Source organism: Ornithorhynchus anatinus, chromosome 4, assembly GCF_004115215.2.
Source record: "Ornithorhynchus anatinus isolate Pmale09 chromosome 4, mOrnAna1.pri.v4, whole genome shotgun sequence".
NCBI classification, from domain to species: Eukaryota; Metazoa; Chordata; class Mammalia; order Monotremata; family Ornithorhynchidae; genus Ornithorhynchus; species Ornithorhynchus anatinus.
In genome coordinates, this window is record NC_041731.1 from 62,633,661 (window position 1) to 62,650,657 (window position 16,997).

General features: G+C 46.9%; 2 protein-coding genes across 2 annotated transcripts in view; both read right to left on the reverse strand.

The window, feature by feature from the left end:
* RGS22 (regulator of G protein signaling 22) overlaps positions 1–6,845 on the reverse strand; it is a 130,100-nt gene extending 123,255 nt beyond the window's left edge. Inside the window, exons 1-2 of the mRNA XM_029064178.2 lie at positions 6,767–6,845; positions 2,948–2,976 (exon numbers count right to left, since the gene is read on the reverse strand). Of these exons, the coding sequence (XP_028920011.1) occupies positions 2,948–2,976; positions 6,767–6,791 (54 nt within the window). The 5' untranslated portion in view covers positions 6,792–6,845. The remainder of the gene's footprint in view (positions 1–2,947; positions 2,977–6,766) is intronic.
* Positions 6,846–12,142: 5,297 nt separating this feature from the next.
* FBXO43 (F-box protein 43) overlaps positions 12,143–16,997 on the reverse strand; it is a 37,851-nt gene continuing 32,996 nt past the window's right edge. Inside the window, exon 5 of the mRNA XM_029063616.2 lies at positions 12,143–12,332. Within this exon, the coding sequence (XP_028919449.1) occupies positions 12,285–12,332 (48 nt within the window). The 3' untranslated portion in view covers positions 12,143–12,284. The remainder of the gene's footprint in view (positions 12,333–16,997) is intronic.

Below are 16,997 nucleotides of genomic sequence, written 5' to 3' on the forward strand. Positions count from 1 at the left end.
CATTAGGCTTGGTATTTGTTCCGAACGGAACAAAACTTTGAAGAAGAATTAGAGTGAGGTGAATGGGAGGCCAAAATTCAGAGCATGGGCCTGGGAGTCAGAAGGTCATGGGTTCTAATCCCAACTCTGCCACTTGTCTCTTGTTTGACCCTGGGTAAGTCCCTTTATTTCTCTGGGCCTCATCTGTAAAAGGGGGTTTGAGACCACGAAGCTCATATGGGACAGGGACTGTGTCCAGCCCGATTTGTTTGTATCCATCCCAGCGTCTAGCACATAATAAGTACTTAACAAATATAGTAATTATTACTATATGCTCCAAACAGTGAACAACAGAAGGGAACATTCAACTGTTTTCCATGGCTAAAGAGACCAGAACTTGGGGAGCTCAAGTTGGGATGGGGTGGAGCCTAAAAAAGTAGTCTTTAAAATGGGGTGGAGATGAAAGAAAAAAGGGGAGGGAAAGCAGGAAGAACATTATGGGAAACCGTACACTTGGGTGCACAGTGCAGAGTACAATAAAAACACCACGAGATGAGCCCATGAAATATTGATAAATCTTCCAAATTCATGTATCACTCACTTTTGGGAACTTCTAATGGTGAAGAATAATGTTCAAGAGCAATGTGTAGGTCTTTCCCTCCCTGAGTGCAAAGTTCAGCAAACTCTTTTCACCGGGCTTTATGCACTGTGAATATCACATCTCCCTCAGCCCCATGGCCCTTATGTATATATCTCTAATTTTATTTTAATGTCTGTCTCCCCCTCTAGACTTCCCCAGTTAAGCCCTCATTTCCTGACTCCCTCTCCTTTCTAATAATCAACAATAATAATTGTGGTATTTGTTTAGTGCTTACTTTGTGTCAAGCACTGTTCTAAATGTTGGGGAAACTACAAGATGATCAGGTCAGACACAGGCCCCTGTTCCACACAGGGTTCACATTCTAAGTAGGAGGAAGAAGAGGCACTGAATCCCTGTTTTACAGATGAGGTAACTGAGGCACGGAAAAGTACAGTGACTTGCCCAAGCTCACAGAGGCGGCATTAGAACTCAGGTCCCCTGACTGGTTCATCTATGCACTTGGATCTGTACCTTTTGAGCATTTGATATTCACCCACCCTGAGTCCCACGGGGCTTGAGTGCATACCCATAATTTATTTATACTAATGTCTGAATCCCCCGCTAAGCTGCAAACTCCTTTTTAAAAATGGTGTTTGTTAAGCGCTTATTATGTGCTAGCCACTGTACTAAGAGTTGGGGTAGATACAAGGGAACCAGGTTGGACATTGTCTATATCCCACCTGGGGCTCACAATCTTAATCTCCATTTTACAGATGAGGGAACTGAGGCACAGAGAAGTTGTGACTTGCCCAAGGTCACACAGTAGACAAGTGGCAGAGCTGGGATTAGAACTAAAGTCCTTCTGACACCCAGGCCCTTTCTCTATCCACTAGGCCACACTGCTTCTCCTTGTGGGCAGGGAACGTGCCGGCCAACTCTGTGGTGCTGTACTCTCCCAAGCTTTTGGTATAGTGCTCTGCACGCAGTAAGCGCTCAAAAAATTCCACTGATTGATCGACAAGGCAAAGAAGACAGGAAATAAAGATTGAGAGGGAAGGAATAATAACGTTGGCATTTGTTAAGCGCTTACTATGTGCAGAGCACTGTTCTAAGCGCTGGGGGAGACACAGGGGAATCAGGTTGCCCCACGTGGGGCTCACAGTCTTAATCCCCATTTTACAGATGAGGTAACTGAGGCACAGAGAAGTTAAGTGACGTGCCCACAGTCACACAGCTGACAAGTGGCAGAGCTGGGATTCAAACTCATGACCTCTGACTCCAAAGCCCATGTTCTTTCCACTGAGCCACGCTGCTTCTCTAGGAAGGAAGGGAAAGTGATGATGAGAGGGGATTTTCTACTTCCCCAAGCTGCCACTCACCTCCACCACAGGCCCTTCCACGCATTTTCTGAGGGTGGACTGGTGCTGCCATGGCTCTCTCTAGCCGGGGCAGCACCAGCAGGGAGAAGCAGAAGAGAGCAGCGTGGGCGGACGACAATCATCCCGCAGTGCTAATACCAGTCCTCCCAGCTGAAACTCCTGTTTCAGGCACAGCTGGAAATATTCGATCCAGCCCTCCTAGAAACTTCCCTTTGCAGCTTGAAGGCACTGTCACCACCCTCACCACTCTCTGGAGGGATGCCCGTCCTGCCACCCTGGCCAAAACCCGGCCTCTTAATGTCTTAGAATTGACGGCTGGTGGAGCGGAACTCTCAAAATGATAATAATAATCACTGAGGTATCTGTTAAGCGATTACTATGCACTGTACTAAGCGCTGGGTTGGATACAAGCAAATCGGGAAGGAAACAGTATCCGTCCCGCGTGGGGCTCACAGTCTCGATCCCCATTTTACAGATGAGGTTACTGAGGCCCAGGGAAGTGAGGTGACTTGTCCGAGGTCATATAGCATCTAGGTGTGGGAGGTACTATAGGAAACAGTGTGGCCCGATGGAAAGAGCACAGGCCTGGGAGCCACAGGACCTGTGTTCTAATCCCCCTAGACTGTGAGCTCATTTTTGCCCCCAGTGAGCCCTCAATAAAATACGACTGAATTAATGAACGAATCCCTGCTCTGCCACTTGCCTGCTTTGTGTTCCTGGGCAAGTCACTTAATTTCTCTGTACCTCAGTTTCCTCAACTGCAAAATGGGGATTCAATATCTGTTCTCTCTCCCCGCTTAGTCTGTGAGCCCCAAGTGGGACAGACACTGCACTGGCCTAGTTAACCTGTATCCACCCTAGTGCTTAGAACAGTGTTTGACACATATTAAGCATTTAACAAGTACTATTAAAAATATAAAATACAGTCTAGACACTTTATCTATGGCCCCTTCATTTTCCACAACAAAACCAATACAAAAAAAAATCAATTCCCTTGAATTTTACTTACAAATTCTTCTTCTGTTATATCTGGAGGATCTGAAATAAAAGAAAATTTTGAATGTTGTCACAATCCAAATCCTTTATCTTGAAGATACTGGTTGATTACTATTACATGTATTCAGGCTGCACAAGAAAATGAGCTTCGGAAAGAGGGGATGCAGCGTAGCCCAACAGAGCACGGGCCTGGGAGTCAGAAAGAACTGGGTTCTAATCCTGACTCCGCCACTTCATTCATTCAATAGTATTTATTGAGTGCTTACTATGTGCAGAGCACTGTATTAAGCGCTTGGAATATATAATTCAGCAACAGATAGAGACAATCCCTGCCCAATGACGGGAGTCACTTGTCTCTGTGTGACCTTGGGCAAGCCTCTCAACTTCTCTGAGCCTCATCTGCCTCATCTGTAAATGGGGATTGAGACGGTGAGCCCAACTTGGGACAAGGATCGTATCCAACCTGATTGGCTTGCATCTGCCCCAGTGCTTAGAACAGTGCCTGGGACATAGCAAGCACTTTACAAATACCATAAAAAGAAAATCAAGGTTTGTCACTAAGACACCAGATGCCCGCGGCTTTCGTAAGTCATCCAGCCACAGCCAGTCGTATTTGTCGAGCGCTCACAGTGTGCAGACCACTATACAAAGAGCTTGGGAGAGTACAATAGAACAGGGTTGGCAGGCACGCTCAAAAGGAGGGAGGGAGCTAGCTGAACGCCCCCCTCCCCCATTTCTAGCAGCATTCCAACTCCTGTCCGGAGCTGGGGAGGCTCTCTGGGATTCTGAGGCCACCCTGCACGTGATCACCCCTGAGCCAAAAATCCCAGACCGTAGCTCCTGGCAACATTAGCAACAGTAATTTCTCCATTGGGGATCAAAAAGCCGGGTTGCCAACAGTCGCAGAACTTCGGGAGAAACAGTATTGGATCTAGCCATGGCCTGGGAATCAGGAGGACCTGGGTTCTAATCTCGGCTCTGCCACTTGTCTGCTCTGTGACCTCGGGCAAGTCACTTCACTTCTCTGGGCCTCAGTTACTTCATCTGTAAAATGGGGATAAGTGTGTGAGCCCCATGTGGGACAGGACAACCTGATTAACTTGTATCTACCCCAGCGCTTAAAACAGTGTTTGGCACATAGTAAGCTCTTAAAAAGTACCATTATTATTATTATTATCATTCTATACATATCACTTTACCTATCCAAGCATCCAAGCACTATCACTTATCCCTATTTCCCTTCTCTTCTCCCCAACTGATGTCTGTCTCCTGGTCTTAAGCGCAAGGATCATGTCTTCTAAGTCTTCCAAGCCCTCAGTAAGGCGTTCTACCCGTAATATGCCCTAAATAAACACTATCGATTGATCGACTGCTTGACCAGGGTGGTCTTGGTTGTGTTTTTCTCCTTCATCTACTGTGGTCAGACTGTCCTCCTTGGGGAAAAAATCATCTGGATGTTTGTGCCTTGGAGGGGAAATGCGCCTGTGGGAGACTCTCTATTTCTGTCTTGTTTTGTCTGTCCATCTCTCTGTGTGTCTGTGTCTGTTTCCAAGAGAGTCTGTCTGCTCTTTCTCTTCCCGGTTCTGTCTCCCTCCATTACCTGTTTTTCTTCCCCAATCTTTTTTTAAAAAAACAAAACACAAAACTGGTATTTGTTATACCTTTACTATGTGCCAGGCACTGTACTACACGCTGGGGAAGATACAAGGTAATCAGGTTGGACACAGTCCATGTCCCATATGGGACTCACGGTCTTAACTCCCATTTTACAGATGAGGTACTTGAGGCACAGAGAAGTGAGTGACTTGCCCAAGGTCACACAGTAGACAAGTGGCAGAGCCGGGAACAGAAGCCAGTCAGAAGACTGCCTAGGTCTGTGTTCTATCTACTAGGCCACACTGCTTGGGCTATTCACTCGTTCCCATCTGAAAGGAAAGCCCAGAAATTAATAAAGATAGGTCTACTCATCAATTTCATTTCCTCTGATTCTATTTAATCACAGTCATTTCTCTGACAACAGGGGGGCTACACCTCGGGGAACTCTACATTAAGGGAACTTGTGTTATAGTACTGATGCTTTTCTTCCATCACATCGCGTTCTCTCCAGTAAGATGCATGTCATTGGAAGAACGTTTTGGAAGAACGTTTCCTAAATTTCTAGAATATATTACTCCAATTGCCGAAAACATGCATTATGAGAAGAATGGAATGTACTCGTCTGCTAATTACTAAGCTATCTGCACAATTATTAGCATTTTTTAAAGCTCTGGCCCACGAACTAGACTGTAAGCTCCTTGAGGGCAGAGACTGTCTGCCAACTCTATTGTAGTGTACTCTCCCGAGTGCTTAGTGCAGCGCTCTGCACATAGTGAGCACTAGATACTAGAAGCAGCGTGGCTCAGCGGAAAGAGCACGGGCTTTGGAGTCAGGGCTCATGAGTTCGAATCCCAGCTCTGCCACTTGTCGGCTGTGTGACTGTGGGCAAGTCACTTAACTTCTCTGTGCCTCAGTTCCCTCATCTGTAAAATGGGGATTAAGACTGTGAGCCCCACGTGGGACAACCTGATTCCCCTATGTCTACCCCAGCGCTTAGAACAGTGCTCGGCACATAGTAAGCGCTTAACAAATACCAACATAGATAAATACCACTGATTGATCTGACTCTTTATGGCATTTGTGCGCGCTATGTGCCAGGCACTGTACTACGTGCTATGGAGATACAGGTGATCAGGTTGGACCCCGTCCATGTCCCACATGGAGCTCACAGTCCTAAACCCCATTTTACAGACGGAGTAACCGAGGCACAAAGAAGTGACCCGCCTGAGGTCACACAGCAGACGTAAGTATCCCATCTGTAAGAAGTCCGATAAGGCTCTGGACATCCTCGGGGTCAGAGAACTCCTGGGTCCGCAGAGGGGCTGCCCCTTCCTCCCGAACCATCTCTGGGGAGAAAATGCCCCCTCCACGGCCGGGGCAGATAAAACCTACTTTCCCCAAACCGCGACCGTCAGGGCCGAGGCCATCCCGGCCTGGAACACCGAGTCAAGTGGCCGAATGACTCTTACCTCACAATAGCGATACACTTCAATTTTATCGAAGTTTTAACGTCTGTTTCCTTTTCATGGTATTTGTTAGGCACTCACCGTGTGCCAGGCACCGCGGGCGAGCGCCGGGGTAGATACACGTTAACGCGATCGGACGCAATCCACGTCTCTGAGAATCATAATCTGATAATAATGGTATTTATTAAGCGCCTATATGTGCCAAGCCTGATTCATTCATTCAATAGTATTTATTGAGCACTTACTATGTGCAGCGCACTGTACTAAGCGCTTGGAATGTACAAATCGGCCACAGATAGAGACAGTCCCTGCCCTTTGACGGGCTTACAGTCTAATCGGGGGAGACGGGCAGACAAGAACAGCGGCAATAAATAGAGTCAAAGGGAAGAACATCTCATAAAAACGATGGCAAATAAATAGAATCAGGGTGATGTACATCTCATTAAACAAAATAAATAGGGTGATGAAGATATATAGTTGATAATGATAACGGCACTGCCTCACTACGTGCCAAGCACCGTCCTAAGCTCTGCCGCACCGTTCTAAATTCCGGAGCGCTGTTCTAAAATGCTGGAGAGGACTGACTTGCCCGGGGTCACACGACAGACCGGTGGCAGGGGGGAGATTGGAACTCAGGTGATCCCGTCTCCCAGGCTCAGCTCCCTAGCCACACGAAGGGTTTAATGAAGAAAAAAGAGAAGGCCGAGTGGCAGGGGTCAAAGGTGACGGTGGCCTGGGATGGGGTTTGGGGTGGGGGCGGTGGGACCTACCGGTGGTGAGCCGCTTCTCCTGCATGCTGCTGCCCGGTTGGCAGGGGGCAGGGGGCAGGGAGGAGGAGGAGGAGGGGGAAGGAGGAGGAGGAGGAGGAGGAGGAGGAGGAGGAGGAGGAGGAGGAGGAGGGCAGAGGAGGGCAAAGGAGGGGAAGGGGCTTGGATGGGCAGGCTCCCTTGTGTGGCAAGGCTGAGGGTGGAGTTGCCCACAACCCCGCGTTGCTATGGAGGGGTGGGCGGGGCAGGACAGAGGAGCTCACCCCCCCCCTTCCTCCTTCTCCTCCTCCTCCTCCTCCTCCTCCTCCTCCTCCTTTTCTTTCTTTTCCTCCTCCTCCTCCCCGGCTATAACGCGGGCCGGGCAGCTAGACGGCCAGGATGTCATCCGTTCCCACCCCTGCTGTAGCTCTCGGCGGGGGCCGACGGAGAAGCAGCGTGGCTCGGTGGAAAGAGCCCGGCCTGGGGAGTCAGAGGTCACGGGTTCGAATCCCGGCTCTGCCACTTGTCAGCTGAGTGACTGTGGGTAAGTCACTTCACTTCCTCTGGGCCTCAGTTATCTCAGCTGTCAAATGGGGATCAAAACTGGGAGCCCCACGTGGGACAGTCTGATTACCTTGTAAGCCCTAGCGCTTAGAACAGTGCTTTGCACATAGTAAGCGCTTAACAAATACCGTAATTTTCTCTAATCCCCCCTCCCCGGTTATAACGCGGGGTGGGCAGATAGACAGACAGGCTGTCCTCCGCTCCCCCCTCCACTCCTTCCCCGGCTAGAGAAGCAGCGTGGCTCAGTGGAAAGAGCCCGGGCTGGGGAATCAGAGGTCATGGGTTCGAATCCCGGCTCTGCCACTTGTCAGCTGGGTGACGGTGGGCAAGTCACTTCACTTCTCTGGGCCTCAGTTCCCTCATCTGTAAAATGGGGATGAAGACTGTGAACCTCACGTGGGACAACCTGATTCCCCAGTATCTCCCCCAGCGCTTAGAACAGTGCTCTGCACATAGTAAGCGCTTAACAAATATCAAAGTTATTATTATTATAGCGCTGGGCAGAGCAGACAGTCTTGTCTCTTCCCCCTCCCCCGGCTATAGCACGGGGCGGGGCAGACAGAGACAGGCCCCGTCCCCGGCTAGAATAACAACAGCAATAATAATAATGGCATTTGTTAAGCGCTTACTATGTGCAAAGCACTGTTCTAAGCGCTGGGGGGATAGAGGTGATCAGGTTGTCCCATGTGGGGCTCACAGTCTTCATCCCCACTTCAGATGAGGGAACTGAGGCCCAGAGAAGTGAAGTGACCTGCCCAAAGTCACACAGCTGATTAGTGGCAGAAGGGGAATTAGAACCCATGACCTCTGACTCCCAAGCCCGGGCTCTTTCCACTGAGCCACGCTGCTTCTCTTCTATAGCAGGGCAGGGCAGGCTCTCCTACCCCTCTCCCCAGCTATAACGCAAACCACTCTTCTAAGCGCTGGGGTAGATGCAAGGTGATCAGGTTGTCACAGTTCACAGTTTTCATCCCTGTTTTCCAGATGAGATCCCTGAGGCCCGGAGAAGTGAAGTGACTTGCCCAAAGTCACACACCTGGCAAGCGGTGGAGTCGGGATTAGAACTCATGACCTCTGACTCCCAAGCCCGGGCTCTTGCCACTGAGCCACGCTGCTTCTATAGCGCAGATCCAGGAGCGCAAACCGACAAACCCTGGAGGAGACACCGGAGGAGGTGGGGGGGGGGAGAGAGAGAGACACCCCCCCCCCCACCGGGCCCCCGCCCCAAAGCGCCCTATTGTGATGCCCACCCAGGTGCCCCGATGCCCCGGAGGCCCTAGTGACTGGCCCCTCCTCTGCCCCTGCTCCTCCTCTTAATATTCATTCAATAATAATAATAATAATGTTGGTATTTGGTAAGCACTTACTATGTGCAGAGCACTGTTCTAAGCGCTGGGGCAGATACAGGGCTATCAGGTTGTCCCACGTGAGGCTCACAATCTTCATCCCCATTTTACAGATGAGGTAACTGAGGCAGAGAGACATTAAGTGACTTGCCCACAGTCACCCAGCTGACAAGTGGCAGGTCTGGGATTCGAACCCATGACCTTTAACTTCCAAGCCTGGGCTCTTTCCACTGAGCCACGCTGCTTAGCATTTATTGAGCCCTTACTATGTGCAGAGCAGCGCTGTACTAAGCTCTTAAACAATAATAATAATTGCATTTGTTAAGCCCTTTATTAGGTGCAAATCACTCTTCTAAGCACAGGGGAGGATGCAAGATGATCAGCTTGTCCCACGTGGGGCTCACAGTCATCATCCCCATTTTACAGATGAGGCACAGATAAGTTATCTTAATGCCCATTTTACAGATGAGGGAACTGAGGCACAGAGAAGTGAAGTGACTTCCCAAAAGTCACACAGCTGACAAGTGGAAGAGCTGGAATTTGAACCCATGACCTCTGACTCCGCAGCCCTTGCTCTTTCCACTGAGCCACGGTGCTTCTCTATAGCAATTCTGGTACTTCTTAAGCCCCTACTGGGCACCAGGCACTCTACTAAGCGCTAGGGTGGAGACCGGCAGATGGGTCTGGATGCAGTCCCCGTCCCACGTGGGGCTCACTGGCTCAATCCCCATTTTACAGATGGGGGGACTGAGGCCCAGAGAAGTGAAGTGACTTGCCCAGGGTCAAGGAGCAGACACCTGGTGGAGCGAGGATTAGAACCCACGACCTTCAGACTCCCGGGCCTGGGGTCTATCCCAGGTCAAGAAGCTTCTCTTCAATAAGACAAGGCCCCGATATTCCCGAGATAGCAAATGAGATGGGGGTAAGCACCACGGTGGTCTTGGAGGGAAAAAAAAATGAGGAAGAGGGGGTACTTGTGAGACGCACCCACGCTACCCCAGAGAAGCACTTAACTCTCTCCAGCTTCCCCAACTTCTTCCTCTTTCTCCTCCTCCTCCTTTCCCACTCCAGCAGAAGATGCAGGCCACTACTCCCAGCTGGACTAATTTTTCCCTTCCCTTTAACCTCCAGGCTCATCACCCACGTCATGGTCACAGTGCCAAGCCCTTAGTACGGAACATGCCTACTGGGCACACAAAAGACACAATTAATAACTACCTCTATTTGAGACACTTGTCTTATGCCGTCGAGTCATTTCCAATCCGGAGATGGGAGCCCGTTGTTGGGCAGGGATTGTCTCTATCTGTTGCCGAATCGTACATTCCAAACGCTTAGTACGGTGCTAAGCACTCATTAAATACAATTAAATGAATGAATGAATGGCGACACCATGGACACATCCCTCCCAGAGCAACCCGCTCCCCATCTGCAATCGTTCCGGTAGTGGATCCATACAGTTTTCTTGGTAAAAATATGGAAGTGGTGGACCATTGCAACCTTTCGTGCAGTAAACTCGGGTCTCCGCCCTCGACTCTCTCCCCCGCCGCTGCTGTCCAGCACGGGTGAGTTTTGACTTGTAGCAGATTGTCTTCCACTCGCTGGCCACTGGCCAAGCTCGGAATGGAATGGACAGGACTGGAAAGGACTGGAAACTCTCCAGGTGCCACCCTGAGAGGGGACTTGAGACACCGGGATCCCTTAAACAATGGCCTTGAAGCCTCTGGTTTCAGAGTCAATCATATTTATTGAGCCCTTACTGTGTGCAGAGCACTGTACTGAGCACTTAGGAGAATACAATGCAACAATAAGCAGACATATTCCCTGCCCGCAATGAGCTTACAGTCTGGAGGGGAGACAGACATTAATATCAATCAATCAATCAATCAATAAATTACAGATCTGAGCATAAGTGCTGCGGGGCTGAGAAGGGGGGATGAAGAAAGGGAGCCAGTCAGGGTGACGTAGAAGAGAGTGGGAGAAGAGGAAGTGGGGGGCTTAGTCAGAGAGGTCCTCTTGGAGGAGATGTGCCTTCAATAAGGCTTTGAAGGGAGCGAGAGTCAATGTCCTTCAGATATGAGGAGGGAGAGTGATCCAGGGCGAAGGCGGGACATCGACTAGGGGTCAGCGGCGAGATAGACGAAATCGAGGAACAGTGAGAAGGTTAGCATTAGAGGAACTGAATCCCTATTCAGACACCTAGGGGCAGCTTTTATCAAAGAGTTTTTACATTAGTGTAAATTATTACTCCAAGCTTCATATCCCACTTGACCTCCAATCCGGTTTCCTTCCTCTTCACTGAGATAGCCCTCCTTAAGATCATCAGTGACCTACTTCTTGCCATATCTGACTTAATTCTAACCCTCCTCAGTCCCTTGGCCGCATTTGACATTGTGGACCACTATCAAATCCTGGCTCTATTGACACAGTTCTTTCCTGGTTTTTCTGTTTTCCTTTTATCTTTCGGGCGTATTCTTCAGTCTCTTTTCCCAGTCCTTCTTCTACCTTCCACTCCCAAGCCATGGATATTCCTCAAATTTCTTTCCTGAGTTCCCTTCCCCCTAGACGGTAAATTCTGTGGGCAGAGAACATGTCTACCGACTCTATTATATTGTTCTCTTTAGTACAGTGCTCTGCACATAGTAAGTGCCCAGTAAATTCCATCGAGTGATTGATTCTCACTTGACACTCACTCCCACACTCACTCCCTTGGGGAGTTCATCCTCTCCATGGCTTCAGCTACCACCTCTAATGCAGATGACCCCCAAATCTACCTCGCTAGCCTAGGATCGCCCTCCCTCTCCCATTTCCTACTGCCTCCAGGAAATACCTACATGGAAATCCCACTGGCACTTCAAGTTCAAAATTTGTCCAAAACTGAACTCATCTTTCCTCGCAAATTCTCCCTTTCACCTGACTTTTCCATCACAATTGATGATATCAACATCCTCCCCGCCATTTGTCTCTGAAGCCTACAACCTCACCATTAGCTTTCTTATCTCCTTCCTCATTTTCAACCCTCACATTCAGTCTGTTGGCAAATCTTGCTGGTTGTTCCTCCACAATATTTTTGGAGCCCACCCTTTCCTCTCCATCCAAACAGCGGCCACTGTGACTCAAGTATTTGTCTTATTCCGACTTGATTTCTCCGTCGGCCTGTTCTTTCGTCATGTAATTTATGTCTACTGGTTTTTGCAGCACAGAGTTACAACCTACACGTCAGTTATCTGCTGCTGTACCTGGTTTGAAGTAAAACAAACTATTTGGGGGGACACTTTTCTAGATCTCTGTCAGTTTTTAAATTGGGGGTTGAGAGGAATCACAAGAGACTGCCTGAGGTACAGTGGCACAGCCAAAGGTGCAGCAGGAAAAGTTGTGGGAGTAAAGGTACTTTTTCTTTTCCATTCAGTAATTGAATACTCACAAATATTGGCAAAATTCGTGACAGTAATAAGAATACTCCCAAATGAATGAAGAAAATTAATGACATCACTGGGGATTATGTGAACTAGATTAGAAGAGTTAAGAAAAGGTAATTTCCTGGATGAAATACTATTCTGATTTATACATTGTCCCATTTGCACTTATTTTGTGTAGCTCTGAATGGTGATTCCATTTGTTACATCGATATCATTTCAAGCATACTGGCAGGATTTTCCTACTGGCTTTTGACGGAGTGATGGCTGAAAAGAAAAAGAAAAATTAGGAGACATTACTTTCTAACCAAACACAGATTTACAAAAACTGCAGTTTTTCAAAGATCATCAAGCACGCAGCAGTAGAGCGCTCTCCTACAACTAATAGTGCATCTGCCTTACATTCTGAGTTCTAAATTCTGGGTTCTTCTAAGTGGAGCTCCCTCCCCCTTCATATCTGATAGTCTACTCGCCAAGCACTGTACTAAGCGCTGGGGTGGATGCAAGGAAATCAGGGTTGGACACGGTCCACCTCCCACGTGGGGCTCGCAGTCTCAATCCCCATTTTCCAGATGAGGTAACTGAGGACCAGAGAAGTGAAGTGCCTTGCTCAAGGTCACACATCAGACATGTGGCAGAACCGGTTTTAATAATAACAATAACGTTTGTATTTGTTAAGTGATTACTATGTGCGTGATTACTATGTGCCGCGCACTCTTCTAAGCGCTGGGGTAGATACAGGGTAATCAGGTTGTCCCACATGAGGCTCACAGTCTTAATCCCCATTTAACAGATGAGATAACTGAGGCACCGAGAAGTTAAGTGACTTGCCCAAAGTCACACAGCTGACAGGTGGCAAAATTGGGATTAGAACCTATGACCTCTGACTCCTAAGCCCGGGCTCTTTCCACTGAGACACGCAATTAAAACCCATGACCGTCCAACTCCCAGGCCTGTGCTCTATCCACTACGCCTTGCTGCTTCTCGCCATCACTAGAATCAATTCCTAAAGGCTGACCCATTGTTCATTCAATCAATCGTATTTATTGAGCGCTTACTGTGTGCAGAGCACTGTAGTAAGCGTTTGACTCCATCATCATTAATGTCCCATATTCTCTGATATTAAATAGTGGTCAGCCAGTCAGTCCACCATATTTATAGAACGCTTACTGTGTGCAGAGCACTGTACTAAGTGCTTGGGAGAAAGCAATATAACATTATAACCGACATATTCTCTACCATTATAAATTTATAGTTTAGTACTGAGTAGGTTTTTGGTGAAAACTAGTTAATGAACTCGTTTTGGATTTAAATTATACCACTGAAAGGTGACATATTGGACGTGTGAATTTTTCAGCTTAGGCACATCCAATGACATTTAATCAATCAATCGTATTTATTGAGCACTTACTGCATGCAGAGCACTGTACTAAGTCTTTTGGAGAGTACAGTGCAACAGAGCTGGTAGACACATTCCCTACCCACCATAAGCTTTCAGTCTAGAGGGGGAGAAAGACATTACTATAAATAAATTACAGATATATACTAAAGTGCTGGGAGCCTGAGGGAGGGGTGAATCAAGGGTGCAAATACAAATGCATTTAATAATGGTGGTATTTGTTAAGCGCTTACTATGTGCCAAGCACGTTTCTAAGCGCTGGGGGGATTCAAGGTAATCAGGTTGTCCCATGTGGGGTTCACAGTTTTCATTTTGCAAATAAGGTCACTGAGGCACAGAGAAGTGAAGTGACTTGCCCAGAGTCACACAGCTGACAAGCAGCGGAGCAGGGATTAGAACCCATGACCTCTGTCTGCCAAACCCAGGCTCTTTCCATTGAGCCACACTGCTATTCCCAATCATTTGCATCCAGTAGGAACAATGGAGCATAATTTACTTTATAGACTGTTTCCTTCAAGTTGATTCATCTCGATCATTTCCTAAGGGTATCATGCATGCTATGCTGATCAGACCAATTGCTCATCCGGTTTATATCTATCTCCAAAGATATTCACTATTTACATTTACAATTGTATAACCGTTGCCCTCCTGCCCTGACAATAAAGAACCAACCTTCCAAAATCTCTTAACTATCTTCAACTATAATAATAATTATTATACCTATTATATTTATTTTAACTATATTATTAACCATCCCTCCCTTGCCCAATCACCTATCCAGGATCTCACATTTAAATTAATCTCACACTCGTCTAAACTCTCCCTGAGCCTTCTAACATCACTAACTTTGTTCAAGCTAATAAAAGTTATATTTCACCACTATCTAATGGGCAACTTTCACATTTGCAAGCTGTGAAATGTACACATTTCTAGCTACTGATTATCTTTGCAGTTTCCTCAGGCATTGAAAATAAACTGTCGTACTCACTTCAGATAATTTCAAGGTCATTTATTCACCTCAGTCACCAAGAGTGAATGTGAAATACTTTACCTCTGCAGGCTAAAGTGATTTGTTTCTAAACAATCCTTACGCAAACAATGAAAATACCATCTTTTTCTAGAATGGTATTCAAATAAGTTGGGCCACCAGCACCTCTCTTTCCTTCCTGCGGGTTCCCTTTTAAAATATATTAATTACTAATAATAGTAATAATATTTATTAAGGTCTTACCGTGAGCAGAGCACTGTACTAAGCACAGGGAGAGAATACACCGATGGATATAACAAACCTTCTAAAAACATACTCTAAAAGATCACAATTTTGAAAAACTATTCTTTTTGGAACTTGGAGACTGGAACTTGGGGAAAATAGGGAGAGAGGAGATTCACAATGGACCATAAAAAAAAGGCAATATTGTATAAAGTGACAGAGAAAGATTTAACTGTATTTCCAGGCACAGCTTAAAATTTAAACCTGTAATTAAAACTTTTTTTGCATTATTTATTTGCATTATTACCCTCCTAACACTCCTCCAGAATGGTTTTCTGAGAATCATCAAATTGCATAAAAGCATATCTTCCTCGATTTTATCCCAAAAGCTTTTGATTTAATCAATTAAAATTTAAAGGGCTCTCAGTAAGACTGGAAGGTTGAAATTTTAGTTGAAGGTGCTCTTAGGCAGTGAACTATTGCTCCCAAAACTTCCACTCTGTCATCCCAGATCCACCACTTGTTGACTGCTGTTTGACCTGGGACAAATCACAATTTCTACGTCCCTCAGTTCCTTCATCTGCAAAACTTGTTTTTCCTTCACAGACTGTGAGGCCCATGATGGAGCTGATTATCTTCTATCTAATACTGAATATTGTGCTTGACGCGTAGTAAATGCTGAATTATTATTATTACCATTCTCATTATCATTATCTTGACTTCCACAGGGCCAAGAACCCAGTGTTATTTGGCCAAGTTTTTGATGATGGTCCTAGTGACCTAAGGCCAAATGCTTTATATAATAATAATAATAATAATGATGATGTTGATGGTATTGTGCCAAGCACTGTTCTAAGTGCTGGGGGGCATACAAGGTAATCAGATTGTCCCACCTGGGGCTCACAGTCTTAATCCCCATTTTACAGATGAGGTAACTGAGGCACAGAGAAGTGAAGGGACTTGCTCAAGGTCACACACAGCAAAGTGGCAGAACCGGGATTAGAACGCATGACCTCTGACTCCCAAACCCGGACTCTTTCCACTGAGCCACACTACTACCTGACCGTGTACTGTACCTTCTTGTAAGCTAAAAAATTTTGTCAGCAGTGACCTGAGGACTTGAAATTTTGAGCTCTAATGAAAGGACTATGTTGCATGGATTCTCATTTTACTCATTCCAGTCCTTCTTACATGGATTTTGAAAACTCTCTAGACACATTCAGTCTATCTGTAAATCGTAGTATAAAATATCAAATATATGAAGTTTCGGCTTTATTTTGAAGATCGTGATGAAATGATTCTACACACCCCGTATTTCTTCAAACACAAAATAATTGGATGCTAACCTAAAAATGAATCTCTGGTTCCCCCTCGTGGCATCGAAATTTCTGTCTCAGGACAAAGGGGATGCAAGGCTGAAAGATGACACTTCAAAAGGTGAGATTTATTAGTGTGTGGGTATGCATGATCACATGCCTTGGGGGCTAGACCATGGGCCTGGGAGTCAGAAGGACGTGGGTTCTAATCCTGACTCCACCACCTGTCTGCTGGGTGACCTCGGGCAAGTCCCTTCACTTCTCTGGGCCTCAGTTCCCTCATCTGTAAAGTGGGGATTGAGACTGTGAGCCCCACGTGGGACAGGGACCGTGTCCAACCCCATTTGCTTGTATCCACGCCAGCGCTTAGTACAGTGCCTGGCACTGTAGTTAAGCGCTTAACAAATTCCACAGTTATTATTATTAAGATCCGCAATCATGTCTACACATAACGATCATTCGCTTTAATGCCTAGTGATGATTCTGAAATTACCTCTTGCTCCATCAATTTTCCTGAATCCCCTGCTCTAGCAACCTTCCCAAAATTCCAACCCCACACCCCACCATGGTCTGGGAGTCCAACGGCTAGAAGGAGGGAATTCCTGCTGAGAATTTACCTCATCTGTAAAATGGGGATTAAGACTGGGAGCCCCACGTGGGACAACCTGATCACCTTGTATCCACCCTAGCACTTAGAACAGTGCTTGGCACATAGTAAGCGCTTAACAAATACCGTTATGATTATTAATAAAGCATCATCTATCCATTGCCCCATCTAAATTGTTCTGTGAGGTGGACAGCAGCGTGGCTCAGTGGAAAGAGCCCGGGCTTGGGAGTCAGAGGTCATGGGTTCGAATCCCAGCTCTGCCACTTGTCAGCTGGGTGACTGTGGGCAAGTTACTTAAGTTCTCTGTGCCTCAGTTACCTCATCTGTAAAGTGGGGATTAACTGTGAGCCTCATGTGGGACAACCCCATTACCCTGTATCTACCCCAGCACTTAGAACAG